The 13,657-nt window shown below is 47.1% G+C and overlaps 1 protein-coding gene across 4 annotated transcripts in view; it reads left to right on the forward strand.

Moving 5' to 3' along the window:
• Positions 1 to 10,969, forward strand: part of MAGED1 (MAGE family member D1) — an 86,546-nt gene extending 75,577 nt beyond the window's left edge. For 2 of the 4 annotated variants that reach the window (XM_008248505.4, XM_008248504.4), the window contains 12 exons: positions 2,845 to 2,918; positions 3,600 to 4,322; positions 4,980 to 5,648; positions 5,759 to 5,822; positions 6,262 to 6,341; positions 6,512 to 6,603; positions 6,836 to 6,915; positions 7,007 to 7,049; positions 7,321 to 7,383; positions 7,997 to 8,111; positions 10,187 to 10,572; positions 10,760 to 10,969. In XM_008248505.4, the coding sequence (XP_008246727.1) occupies positions 2,874 to 2,918; positions 3,600 to 4,322; positions 4,980 to 5,648; positions 5,759 to 5,822; positions 6,262 to 6,341; positions 6,512 to 6,603; positions 6,836 to 6,915; positions 7,007 to 7,049; positions 7,321 to 7,383; positions 7,997 to 8,111; positions 10,187 to 10,564 (2,352 nt within the window). In that variant the 5' untranslated portion in view covers positions 2,845 to 2,873 and the 3' untranslated portion in view covers positions 10,565 to 10,572; positions 10,760 to 10,969. Of the gene's footprint in view, positions 1 to 1,663; positions 1,848 to 2,043; positions 2,278 to 2,844; positions 2,919 to 3,599; positions 4,323 to 4,979; positions 5,649 to 5,758; positions 5,823 to 6,261; positions 6,342 to 6,511; positions 6,604 to 6,835; positions 6,916 to 7,006; positions 7,050 to 7,320; positions 7,384 to 7,996; positions 8,112 to 10,186; positions 10,573 to 10,759 lie in introns of those variants that run through there. The other 2 variants (XM_051834710.2, XM_002721650.5) reach the window with 2 other exon arrangements.
• Positions 10,970 to 13,657: the final 2,688 nt, after the last annotated feature.

Consider the following 13,657-nt stretch of genomic DNA (forward strand, 5'->3'; position numbering starts at 1 on the left):
AGCATATAAAGTGTGCTAGGCATCATTCTTGGTGCTGAGGATACAATGAAGCAAAGAAAAATCCATCTCCCCAAGAAGTTTCCATTCTAAAGGGGAAAAAGGGAATAACTAAAGGAGGTGGTGGGGAGGAGAACATATTTGAAGGGATCAGTTAAACTGGAGGATACTAAGAGATACCCAATTGGAGAATGAAAGCAGACAGTTGGATTATGGATCTAGAATTCAAGGGCCAGTCAGGACTGGAGATGGAGCTATGGAAGCAGATAGCAACAACATGGTGTTTCAGACCGCCTTTCCTGAGTCTGATCACGTCCCACTGCAGACACTTTACAGAGGAAGTGCTGAGGAAAAACAGGCAGCTGACAGGGGAGGTTGCTATGCAACAGATGAGGAAAGTCATCCAGCCAAGCAGAACTGATGTTGGCCCTTGGGGACCAAGTGCTGCAGTCCTTCCTGGTATTAGCTTCCTTTCATATGCAGGCTCCTGGCAGGACCTCATATAAGAAGGAATGCGAAATGCACAAAGATCTGCTTTGAGTTTTTGGAAAAGTATCAGTTTAGTTTGAGCCTCCTCACATCTGTATATGATTTTCTGACTTTTTTTTTTTTAGTTTCTCCAATTCTGGAAGCAGTGGAGCATGTGTGCCCTTGGGTAGGACACACATACTATGCTTTCTGTTCTGCATATTGAGAAAACAAGCTCAGAGAGATCGAGTGTCTTGAGTGAGCTCACGCTAGTGACACACAGGCTGGGCACTCTGTTCTTGGGATTTTGAAATCAGTCCAGCCTCTTTCCTCAATACCACAGTTGCTCCAGATCCCAAACCTCAGCCAAGGAAGGAAGTAGGGCAAACATTGACTCTGAACCAGAGTTTGCCATGGTTCAGACACACAAGTGCCTGGTTGTCTTGGCCATTTAAACAGGCACCAAGAAAATCTTGGGGACAACATCATTGTGTCACTCAGAGGAAAGAGTCCTGTGTGACATTGGGAGCTGAGAGTGGGCCCCGAGGAACAATTCCTTGGGCTGGGGGCTTTATCCTGTGCCCTCCTGAATGCAGAACATGAGCTTAGGCCTCCTAGAAAACAAAGTTTGCTTTTTTGGGACAGATGTTAGGGTTAGGGGAGGCCAGGGGCTGAAGTGGAGGAATGAAAAGTGCATAATTTGGGCTTTGGAGTTATGAAAGCCCAGGCCCAAAGTTTGCATTTTCTGTTTTCTGGTGCCTCTCTGGCCTTCTCTAGTTTGAGCAATGTATCTGCACCTCAACTTCTTGGTCTTTGAAATGGGGGTGCTGACACGCACCTTCTAGGGCTGCTCTAAGAAGAAAATAAGCCTCAGCATAGATCTTGCTGTGATGTAAGTGGGTTCTGCAATAAAGTTCATGGGAATGCAAAGTATGGGAAACCTGCATGTATTTCAAAAAATACGTTGGCACCAAAATAAGCTTATCTTTCAATTTTGTTTGTTACGAACTTTTTGGAAGTCGCCTTGTACAAGCTGTGTCCTTCTCTCCCACAATGCACACAACATGATTACATTGACTGGAGCTTCAGAAAAGGGCTGCAGGCAAGGAGCTAATCTGAGTCTGGAAGCCAGTGAGGGGTGCATGTGGTCACGTGGCAGGCACAGACTCCAATAGTGTGTATTTTCTGGCCATTTCCTTCCCTGGGTTGCAAAGCAGATGAGTTCAGCAGGGGCCTAGCACTTGTTGCAATTAGAGATTCTCCACAGACACTTCCTTAATAGTGACCTAAACTGTGCTGGGAAGGGGGTGGAACTGCAGGCCGACCTGATGGGAGGTGCCTTGAATAGAGGAGGGATTGAACAGAGACGCATTGCGGAAAAGGTAGGGGGCCGGTGTACGGGGCAAGGGGTGGGACCAAGAGGCATGGCGCTTCTGTTGGGGGAGGGGATGTGGAGGAAGAGGAGGAACCGTTGTATACTGTCGACCTGGTTGGTGGTGGGATGGTGTGTTGGCAAAGGGGGCGGGGCCGCGTTCCAATGCGCATGTGTGTCCTGCTCTCCCGGACGAAGCTTTTGTTGGGAAAGTGGGCGGGTTTGTAGTTGGTCGCCCAGTCGTGGCGCATGCGCGTAACCTCCTGAGGTAGTGGGTGGTATATTAGGCGAAGAGGCGGGGTCGCCCAAGCTGCCGCGCTGGCATTTTCTCCTAGACAAGGAGAGAGTGCGGCTGCTGAGAGCCAAGCGCAGCAATCCTGATCCTCTCAGTCGTGAAGAAGGGAGGCAACGAGGGGGTTGGGGTTGGGGCCTGAGGCAAGGTGAGAGCTAGCTCCCAGAGAGGGCGTCTGTCCCCCGGTGCGGGTCTCTCCCCCATTTATCCCCATCCCTTAACCCCGTGTTTCTGAATCCCCCCTTCCACTGCCGGAACCCCGATTTACACCCCCCACCCGATCCTTTCTGATTCAGAGCCGCTGTGTGCTCTCTGAACCCTTGACCAATTCCTCTCAGAGGTCCTCACAGAGTCCTTAACGATTTCTTGACTGACCCGTACTGTTCGGAGATTCTTCCTGACTGAAAAATCTCCATTCAACTTCCCGAACGCGAATCCCACCACGCCCCACCCTCGGGTTCAGAACTCTGATCTGTCTCCCGAGCCCTGATTTGAAGCTTTTGCCCTGTTAGTTGCTTCTCGGAATTCAGAATCTCCATCTGGACGCCCGTTCACGTGTCCCGCTCCGCTCTGGTCCGTTCCTCCTCAGACCCAGCACCTCAGCCACTTCACAACCAAACGGCACACCCCTGCCCCCTCCCCTTCCGCTCCGATCTGGCTCTTCGTATTTTGCCCTGTGTAGTATAACGCCCAGCTCCTTTCCCTCAACCCCCAGGCTCTGCTCTTGCCAGAGGGACAGGAGCCATGGCTCAGAAAATGGACTGTGGTGCAGGCCTCCTCGGCTTCCAGGTGAGATCTCCGCTCCTCACCCCAGCATTTCCCCTCCGACACTCCCCTCCCCCCCAGCCCCTTTCATCAGCCCAACACCTGGATCTGATTTGGCCCTCTTCCGTGCCTAGACTTTGCCATTTTTCAAATTTGCGGCATTTATCTAAGGGGAAAGAAGCATCCCTTTTCAGCCATCAGTCCCTGCTTAGAGAAAGGGGAGACCCTGTTAGTAGTCGGGGCAATCTGCCCAGAGAATGCGGGCTGGGTAAAGGAACCATTTTCTTTTCCATAGGCCTGGAGTGCAGAGCAGTCTGTCACCCCCTCCCCCAGCCTCCCACCTCCACCCTCCCTCTGTCCCGCATTCCTGACTTGCTGCGACCCCCCCCCCTTACTCTCCTCAACTCCTTGCTCCGCCTCCTAAACTGAGCTCCTGCTGCACTCCCTACCAGCTCCGCTCCAACCCCACTGATTCAGACCTTGCTTGCTTTTGTGCCCACTCCTCACATTGCTCTAATTGTCATTTTGCCCCTGCCCTGCACCAGTCCACCACATGTTTTGTACTCACGCTGCCTCCCTTTGCCCACTGCCTGCTCCCTGGGTTCCTGCCATAGCCCTGTTTTTGCAACAACCATCCTCCTGCACCTTCCCAGCTGTTCCCAACCTGAGCCCCAGAGATTAAATTTGTTTTTCCTGTGTTTGCAGACGGAGGCCTCTGTAGAAGACAGCACTTTGCTTATGCAGACCTTGATGGAGGCGATCCAGATCTCAGAGGCTCCACCTACCAACCAGGCCACAGCAGCTGCCAGCGGGCCAAATGCTAGTCCCCAGAGTTCACAGCCCCCTACTGCCAATGAGATCGCTGATATTCAGGTCTCAGCAGCTGCTGCTAGGCCTAAGACAGCCTTTAAAGTGCAGAGTGCCACCCCAAAGGGCCCAAGTGGTGTCTATGATTTCTCTCAGACACATAATGCCAAGGAGATGCCCAGTGCTCAGCCTAAGGCAGCCTTTAAGTCCCAGAATGGCACCCCAAAGGGCCCAAATGCTGCTTATGACTTTTCCCAGGCAGCGGCCACTGGGGAGTTAGCTGCTAACAAGTCTGAGATGGCCTTTAAGGCCCAGAATGCCACTACTAAGGTAGGCCCAAATGCTACTTACAATTTCTCTCAGTCTTTCAATGTCAATGAGATGGCCAATAACCGACCTAAGACAGCCTTCAAGGCTTGGAATGATACTACTAAGGTCCCAACAGCTGACAGCCAGACCCAGAATGTAAACCAGGCCAAAATGGCCAATTCCCAGGCAGACATAGAGACCAACCCAGGTATCACTGAATCTGATGGTGCAGCTGCACAGACATCAGCAGATGGACCCCAGGCTCAGAATCTGGAGTCCCGGACTATAATACGGGGCAAGAGGACCCGCAAGGTGAGATCCCCACTAGCGTCACTTTGCTTTGGGCTCTCTCCTTTCTTCTCTGAAATTGTTCACTTGTTCTAAAATATATATATATATATTTATCAATAGATATAGATCTGCCTTGTTTAGCTAAGCTGTAGATAATGTTGAAGTGAATTTTTTTTCTGTCCTCTGAGTGTCCATAGACTGATGGGGAGTTAACATATGGAAGCAAATATCAAACTTGTATGTAATTCAGTTTACATTTGGATAGTAACCACCATGTATCAAATCTTGAGCTAGTTCACACAAGTTATCTTATTAAATTTTGAAGTCAGCTCTTACCAGTTGGGGACCATAGTCTTAGTTTTACAAAGAAGGAAACTCAGTCCCAGAGAAGTGAAGTGACTTGAGTGATTTGTTCAGGGTGGTACAAGCAGAGCGAGTGGTGGACATAGGAAGAGAAGAAGCCTCAGGCCCCACCCCTGGGTTGCTCCTGGCCTGGTTCGGAGATGCAACTCCTGCTTGGAAGACAGTGAAAGACAAGCCCAGGACTCAGGGTGACCAGTGGCTAGTGGGTCAGGCTGTCGTTACAGGTGAGGGTTTAGGGGGATTTCCTGAAATAGATAGGGTGAGGACACAGAATCAATTTGTGACCCTGGACTTTCCTTCTCTCTGATAATGCAGATTAATAACTTGAATGTGGAAGAAAACAGCAGTGGCGATCAGAGACGGGCCCCGCTGTCTGCAGGGACCTGGAGGTCTGCACCGGTTCCAGTAACCACTCAGAACCCACCTGGCGCACCACCCAATGTGCTCTGGCAGACCCCACTGGCTTGGCAGAACCCATCAGGCTGGCAAAACCAGACAACCAGGCAGACCGCACCAGCACGTCAGAGCCCCCCAGCTAGGCAGACCCCACCAGCCTGGCAGAGTCCAGTTGCTTGGCAGAACCCGGTGATCTGGCCAAACCCAGTGATCTGGCAGAATCCTGTGATCTGGCCGAACCCCATTGTCTGGCCTGGCCCAGTTGTCTGGCCAAACCCACTGGCCTGGCAGAATCCACCTGGATGGCAGACCCCACCTGGATGGCAGACCTCACCGGGATGGCAGGGCCCTCCAGACTGGCAAGGCCCTCCTGACTGGCCACTGCCTCCCGATTGGCCACTTCCCACCGATTGGCCTCTCCCACCTGACTGGCCACTTCCACCTGACTGGATCCCTGCTGATTGGCCAATTCCTCCTGACTGGCAGAACCTGAGACCCTCGCCTAACCTGCGCCCCTCTCCCAACTCGCGTGCCTCACAGAACCCGGGTGCCTCCCAGCCCCGTGATGTGGCCCTTCTTCAGGAAAGAGTAAGAGCTCTTCCTCCCCACTCACTTCTTTCTTTTACTCTTTGTCATCTTCCCATCTATAATTCAACCGGGTTTTCTTCAAATGTAACTAGTGATTTCTTTTCTCCCAGGCAAATAAATTGGTCAAGTACTTGATGCTCAAAGACTACACAAAGGTGCCCATCAAGCGCTCAGGTAGGCTTGTTGTCCCCCTCACACTGAGCTCTGCCCTTCCTTTCACCCGATGCTCTATGGCAGGGGTGAGGAACGTCCAGCCCATGGGCCATATAAAGCTTGAGAGATCATTTGATCTGACCCTGCCAAGGCAATCACAGGTGGAACTCAAAATTCAATAAGTCTATAGCAGGCCAATTTTTAGGTTGATAATTCTGTATGGCCTGCGAATGATGTGATAGATATACAAATGACCCTTGGCAGAAAAATGGTTCCCCACCCCTGCTTCTTGGGCATGCCTTTGCTTATAAGCCTGTTCCCTTCTGTCCTCGGCTGTCCATGGCTGATTTTCCTTTTCCACCCTGAGGACCCTGGCTGTGCTACCCTCAGCAGGGCTGGCAAAGGGGCTGCTGCTCTGTGGCCCCTGTTCAGCCCAGATGCTCTCTCCTCTCTCCTACAGAAATGTTGAGGGATATCATTCGTGAATACACTGATGTTTATCCAGAAATCATTGAACGTGCATGCTTTGTCTTGGAGAAGGTGAGAAGGCAGCCCTGAGGAACAGGAATGATGGGGAAAGTTTTGATTTCAAAGATTCATGGGGTTCCTACTGGGAGTTTAGGGCAAGTTTCACAGGGAGGTGAGTGACTGCTTATGGGTAGCTTATGCTAGATTTTGTGATTTCATAATGTATTTTCTTGCCCCTGTAGAAATTTGGGATTCAACTGAAGGAAATTGACAAGGAAGAGCACTTGTATATTCTCATCAGTACCCCCGAGTCCTTGGCTGGCATACTGGGAACGTAAGATGGGAAAGGAGGTGGAACCTGGTCTTTTACTTGCTGTCTCTTTTTTTTTCCCTGGGGGTTTCAAGTAGATCAGGGTCCAAAGTTCAGGGTCATATTGAAGGTCATTTGCAGAGCTGGGATATAATTCTTCCCTTGCCGAGAACTATTGGTGAAGCTAGAGGGTAAGCTGGCTGGAATCTCTTATTCAAATAGCTTCTGAAAATGTATTCTTTTTGTGCTCTTTTAGGACCAAAGACACACCCAAGCTGGGTCTCCTCTTAGTGATTCTGGGTGTCATCTTCATGAATGGCAACCGTGCCAGTGAGGGTGAGTGGCTGTACTTGCAGCTGGGGGTTGGCTGCAGCCTGATTTCCATGCTCATTTTCCATCCCTTGTCTCCTCTTGCCTCCCATTGCAGCTGTCCTCTGGGAGGCACTACGCAAGATGGGACTGCGTCCTGGGTATGATTGGGCTCTCTCGTCTCTTGCCTGTTTGTATCATCCTTTGGCAACAGAGGATGGTCCCAGGATTGCATTAACCTGGTGGTCTGAAGGGCTTGGTTTGGGGAGGTCCAGAGCCCAAGGATCTGATCTGGGTAGACGGGAAAACAGTCTTAAGCTCTGCCTCTTTTCTCATCTCTGAACTCTGTGCTGGAGCTCTTTGCTTTGCTTAGGGCAAATTCATAGTCTCTGATGATGAGTTCTCCCCCCCCCTTTTTTTTTTTAATACCAGGGTGAGACATCCCCTCCTTGGAGATCTGAGGAAACTTCTCACTTATGAGTTTGTAAAGCAGAAGTAAGTGATGCCTAAGGTGCTTTTTTCAGGGCCTCATGATTCTGACTGCATGCTGGTCAGCCTCAGAAAGCCTTTCCCAAGCTTATTCATGACACTGTACCTGCATATATGCACACAGAAAAATGTACTCAGGAGTATTTATTGAGTTTACTACTTGAAGTTGAATTTTTTTATAGTAAAGGTGACTTACAAATAAACCCTGCCCATCATCACCACAATAGACAGTCCCAAGGCTGGGCAAGGCTAAGGCTTTTGTGCTGCAGTGTAATCATCACATCTGACCTCTCTCTGGCTCTTCTATACGATTATAAGAACCTGGAGCTACAGTTTTGGCAGAGAGAGTGAGATTAAGTGTTGTCCTTGTCCTTTCTGTGTTTGGATTTGCGCCTCATCTGTAGCTATAAGTGGTAGCCCTGTGTAGAAACACTGGTACAGCATCTCAAAGGCCTGATTATCGAAGGGTGAATGTTCTGATGGTGTTTAGGAATGAGTCTAGAGGGACAGGGAGAGTTACCACCTGAAATTTTGGATTTTTGAAATCTGGGATTATTGTGCATTGACATACTACCATTTTACCTGGATAGGAAGACAAAGACATTTTGTGCTCTTTCAGATACCTGGACTACAGACGAGTGCCCAACAGCAACCCTCCTGAGTATGAGTTCCTCTGGGGCCTCCGTTCCTATCATGAGACTAGCAAGATGAAAGTGCTGAGATTCATTGCAGAGGTAATGGAGGAACTGCTCTAGAATTGATAGGTCAAGAGATGAGGTATCAGTGGTTGGGAGAGGCCAAGAACAGGAATGAGATCCTCGTATGGCACATGGTAGGTGCTGCATTACTGGTGATAATTTATTGTTGTTTTTATATAAGCAATAACAAAAAATAGGGGGCTTAATATGTATTAGGTGCTTAATACAATGGTATTTCAAAAATGGGTGGAAGATGGAATTAAAATATGTTTGTTTTGGTGCAGAAAGGTTTTGAATACCATGTATAACGAGGGATCTTCAAAAAGTTCATGAAAAATGAGAATTACAGAAAAACTGGATTTAAAAAATTTTTACCAAAATTAACTTACCTCTCTTTAAAAATGCTTCTTTATTTATTATTTCCATGTACTTGAAAGACAGAGTGAAAAAAAGAGAGATCTTCCATCTACTGGTTCACTCCCTTAATGCCCACAACAGCCAGGGCTGGGTCATGCCAAGGCTGGAAGCCAGAAGCCGCGTCTGACTCTCTTATGTGGGTGTCTGGAGCCCATACACTTGAACCATCATCTGCTGCTTCCAGGATGCATTAGCAGAAAGTTGGTTCAGGGCTTCCTAAGTGATGGCTTAACTCACTAAGCCACAGCTTTTGCCCCTAAAGTTATCACTCTCTTTTTAAAAGACTTTATTTGAAAGGTAGAGTGACAGAAAGGGGGAGAGAGAGAGAGAGAGAATATTTCCTGTCTGCTGGTTCATTATCCTAAGAGCTGCAACAGTGAGACCTGGGCTAGGCTGACACTAGGAGCCAGGAACTCCATCCAGGTCTTCTACAAGGGTGGCAGGGGCCCAGGAACTTGGACCATCTTTATTGTCTTCCAGGCACGTTAGCAGGGAGCTGGATTGGACTCAAATCAGCACTCTGATATCAGATACTGGCATCACAAGTGGTGGCTTAACCTGCTGTGCCAGAATGCCAGCACCTAAACTTATCTTTCTCTTTTTTTTTGTTTGAAAGTCAGAGTTACACACAGAGAGAGGAAGAGACAGAGAGATTTTCCATCCACTGGTTCACTCCCCAAATGGCTGCAGTGGCCAGGGCTGGGCCAGGCTGAAGCCAGGAGTCAAGAGCTTCTTCCAGGTCTCCCATGTGGGTGCAGGGGCTCAAGCACTTGGACTGTCTTTCACTGCTTTCCCAGGCACATTAGCAGGGAGCTAGATTGGAAGTCCAGCATCTGGATCTTGAATAAGCAGCCATATGGGATGCTGGCATTGCAGGCAGCAACTTTACCTGCTACACCACAATGCTGCCCCCTAAACTTACCTCTTAATTCCATTTTTTCATGAGCATTTTTAAATACCCTCGTATATATTAACTAATACTGTTAAGGGTTGGATTTTTAATATTTTTATTCATTAATTTTCCAACTTTATTACAGTTTTGTTGACATAATGTATATAATGTACAACATTATCTTTAAGTGTTTTTTTGTTTTTTTTCACTTAATCAAATTTAACATTTTTGGAATACAAGGTGGTATTTTGGTAATTTTTATAGATTATGGAGTATGTGTATGTAATATGTGTACATTATGTAATGATTAAATGAAGCTGATTAGCTGTCCAGATCACATACTTAGCATTTTTATGATGACAAGATTTAAAATGTACTCAGCAATTTTCAAGTATGCAATACATTGTCATTAACTATAGTAATCATGTGTTAGACATTATTCATCCTAAGTTAAATTTTGCATGTTTTAACCAGTGTCTCCTTCTTCCAGTCTCCCCACCTCCACAATCTCTGGTGACTGTTACACTTTGTGCTTTTAAGAGTTCGGTTCTTTCAGATTCTACCTATAAGTGAGATCGTGCAGTATTTGCCTTTTTGTATCTTATTTCACTTTAACATAATGGCCTCTAGGTTCATCCATGCTGCCACAAATAGCAGGATTTCTTCCTTTTAAAGGCTGTATAGTATTATCTTTTAAATATACACCTTCATTATCAAGTCATCCATTGATGGACGCTTAGGTTGATTCTGTATCTTAGTCATTGTAAATAGGTGTGATTCTGTTTTCTGTTCCTCATCTCAGGTTCAGAAAAGAGACCCTCGTGACTGGACTGCACAGTTTATGGAGGCCGCAGATGAGGCCTTGGATGCTTTGGATGCTGCTGCAGCTGAGGCCGAAGCCCGGGCTGAAGCAAGAACCCGCATGGGGATTGGAGATGAAGCTGTATCTGGGCCCTGGAGCTGGGATGACATTGAATTTGAGCTGCTGACCTGGGATGAGGAAGGAGATTTTGGAGATCCCTGGTCCAGGATTCCATTTACTTTCTGGGCCAGATACCACCAGAATGCCCGCTCCAGATTTCCTCAAACCTTTGCTGGCCCCATCATTGGTCCTGGTGGCACAGCCAGTGCCAACTTTGCTGCCAATTTTGGTGCCATTGGATTCTTCTGGGTTGAATAAACTGTTTGGTAGGTATTTCTCTTTTTGAATTGATAGAGTCCTTGGGGGTTATAATTATGTGCATGAGCTAGGAGTCAGGAAATTTGTGATGAGGAAATGAGGGAATTGTAGGGCAGCACTATTTGGCATTTATATTCCTTATTATTTGAGATACATATCATTGATTTTTCCACTTTTTCTTTCTTATATTCACAGATATTGCTCATCGGTTGCAATAGTCTTTCCCCTGAATTGAGGCTGAAGTCTCAGATTCCTTCTAAAACACAGCTATCTAGAGAGCCACATCCTGTTGACTGAAAGTGGCATGCAAGATAAATTTATTTGCTGTTCCTTGTCTATTGCTTTTTTTCCTTGTGTGCTGTCAAGTTTTGGTATCAGAAATAAACATTGAAATTGCAAAGTGAATTAGATGTGCTCCCCCTTTTTCTTTCTGTGTTTGGGGAGAGATCAGCATATTTAATGAGAGAGGTGGAACCTTAGTTATAGCCTGAAGGGTGGATCAGATTTCAGCAGAGATGTGGGTAGATCAAGCTAATGGATTGGGGAAAAAAAGAGGAATTAATGAAGTGTTAATAAGGCCTACAAATTAGTGTAGTTTTTCAGTGAGCATCATTTAAGTGAATCATATGATAGATATGTTGCTGAATGTCCTGAAGTAACACTGAGAGAAATCATAAAATGAAGGGATGTCTAGGTGGTCAGAAGGCTTGATTTAAGACAAGACAGAGGAGGTAGAACTAACTACATGTGATAAGGTGTAAGGAATGGATAGTTGAAGAGGAGAGATGGCTGTTCCTGGAGAATGAAGGGTCAGGGGCCTGGGATTCTGGACTGTTGATTTTACTGTGGAAAATGAAAAAACTTCAGGTTGGAAGCAAGAGTAGGTGCCAAAGTCTGTTCTGTGAGAAGGAACATGCACCCCTAGCCACATCTCCCATGAAAGGATGGGCTCCTAGGCACTCCTCCCATCTCTGGAAATGCTGTCCTCATAATCCCTCACTCCCACAGAACCAGGCCCTTATCACAGTCAGGGTCTTCTGGACAGTGAAGGAGAGCTCACAATGGCCTCTTCTCTCCTACAGGAAGAGAGAGACTCTTTGTTGCTTAGAAAACAAGAAAGCAAGACAAAGTTTCATCAGTGCTAGATAAACTTTAGCTATAACTGAACAGGGACCTGGCATGAGCTGCTGAGATCTATGCTGGAAGCAAAAAGTCTCTTACTGAGGACAAAATTAAGCCTAGGCCATAACTTCCTTAGAGGGTGGCTGGTATCTGGGCATGTAGGCAATGATGGCAGTGGGAACTCTTGGGGTAGAATAAAGGAATTTTTGATCTCCTGGAAAGGGTCCAGTAGTGGACAGAGAGAGTATCCAAGACTTCCTCGGGTTCCCTGTGATGTCCAGATTTTGTAAAGGGAAAAAAGCAGAATTAATTAGAAAGGAGACAGCATGGTAAGGGCCCAGCCCGTCCACTGCCTCTTGTCCTCAATGCTAGGATCCCTTTGAGGCAAGCCTGCATGCTGACCCTCAGTTTGACTTGTGGGGAGTCAGCCTGAGGCACATTTGGCAGGGGTCGCCCTAGCTCTGCATCTCTGTGGTGTCTCAGGTTTGAGCTGTGGGTCCTGCATTTCTTGAGTGCTGGTTATTCCACCTGTTGGTGGGAAATACTCTGGCTCTTGGAGTTGGTGTGCCCTTTCTGTAGGGGAAGATACTTGCATGATGTGCGGGGTACATTGCAAGCGTGGGCCATGGATCTTCCACCTTCTTCAGCCTTCTGGTGTGTGTTCACAGCCTCTACATTCAGGTAGATGGACTCCACTTTGCAGCCTCAGAAAAGAACAACCCATCTATGGGTAAGCTCCCAAGGTAAGCACAGGTCTTCCCTGAGGCATCCCCCACCCCTCAGCCCCATACTGTCAGATTGTGACTGCCCTGCAGGGAAGGGAGTTAAGATGAGCTGTGTGGTATGTGGGACAGACGCCAGGCCTAAGAGGCACTAATGGGGTGGGGACCCCCCCCAGCTCTGCCTCTGTCTCAGAATTCTTTGAATTTCAGTTGCTCATCTGTAGGTGGGGATACAGATGAGAGAACATGATCTGTGTGGCTTCCCCCGACTCACATGGACTAGGAGCCAGCAATCTAACCTATGATATTATGGAGCTCTGTGGATCATCCAGCCGGTCATTGCCTTGGGTGATCAGTTCCAGGCAGTTTATTTAGAGGACGGTGTGTTACCAGAACTCCAGAAGTGTGGAAGGTTACAAGGGAGTCTAAGAAGAAGAGGAGAGTTAGCCCTTGGAGCCCATTTAGCTGCATCCCCTTAGTTAGCACTTTAATACAGGATTCATTAGGCCATTCTGCCCTGTTCACACCCCATACTAGATTCGATTCTATTCTTTTATTGTTTACAGAATTCTGGTGCAGTTTAGACAATTGGGAAAATCTGAATAAGGTCTTTTAACAATATTGCATTAATGTTGTTAGTATTATTTTGACTACTGATTTCTGTAAGAGAATGTCTTTGTAACTAACTCTCAAAATGTTTTTTAAGATTTATTTGTTTGAAAAAGTTACAAAGTGACATATATGTGTGTGTGTGTGTGTGTGTGTGTGTATATATATATATATAGAGAGAGAGAGAGAGAGAGAGATCCTTCATCTACTGGTTCACTTCCCATATGGCTGCAATGGCCAGGGCTGTGCCAAGTTGAAGCTAGCAGCCTGGAGCTCCATCTGGGTCTATCATGTGGGTGGCACAAGCCCAAGAACTAACTTTGTCTGTCATCTGCTGCCTTATCTGCTGCCTTACCAGGCACATTAACAGGAAGTTGACTCAGAAGCACAGCAACTGGAACTTGAACTAGTGCTCTGATATGGGATACCAGCATCACAAGTGGCAGCTTAAGTCTCTAAACCACAGTGCCAGTCCTGACAGATTCTTTTTATTGTTCTTGAAACTTTTTTGTAAGTCTTAAATAACATTAGAACAAAATTTTTATATTTGAAAACATTCTGATTTTAGCAAGTAGTCACTGAAGTTCATCTGTCCAACATCTAAACACACGTTGTAAAAGGGCCAGTAGGTAACATAATG

The sequence above is a fragment of the Oryctolagus cuniculus genome, chromosome X (assembly GCF_964237555.1).
Source record: "Oryctolagus cuniculus chromosome X, mOryCun1.1, whole genome shotgun sequence".
In the NCBI taxonomy this organism is placed as follows: Eukaryota; Metazoa; Chordata; class Mammalia; order Lagomorpha; family Leporidae; genus Oryctolagus; species Oryctolagus cuniculus.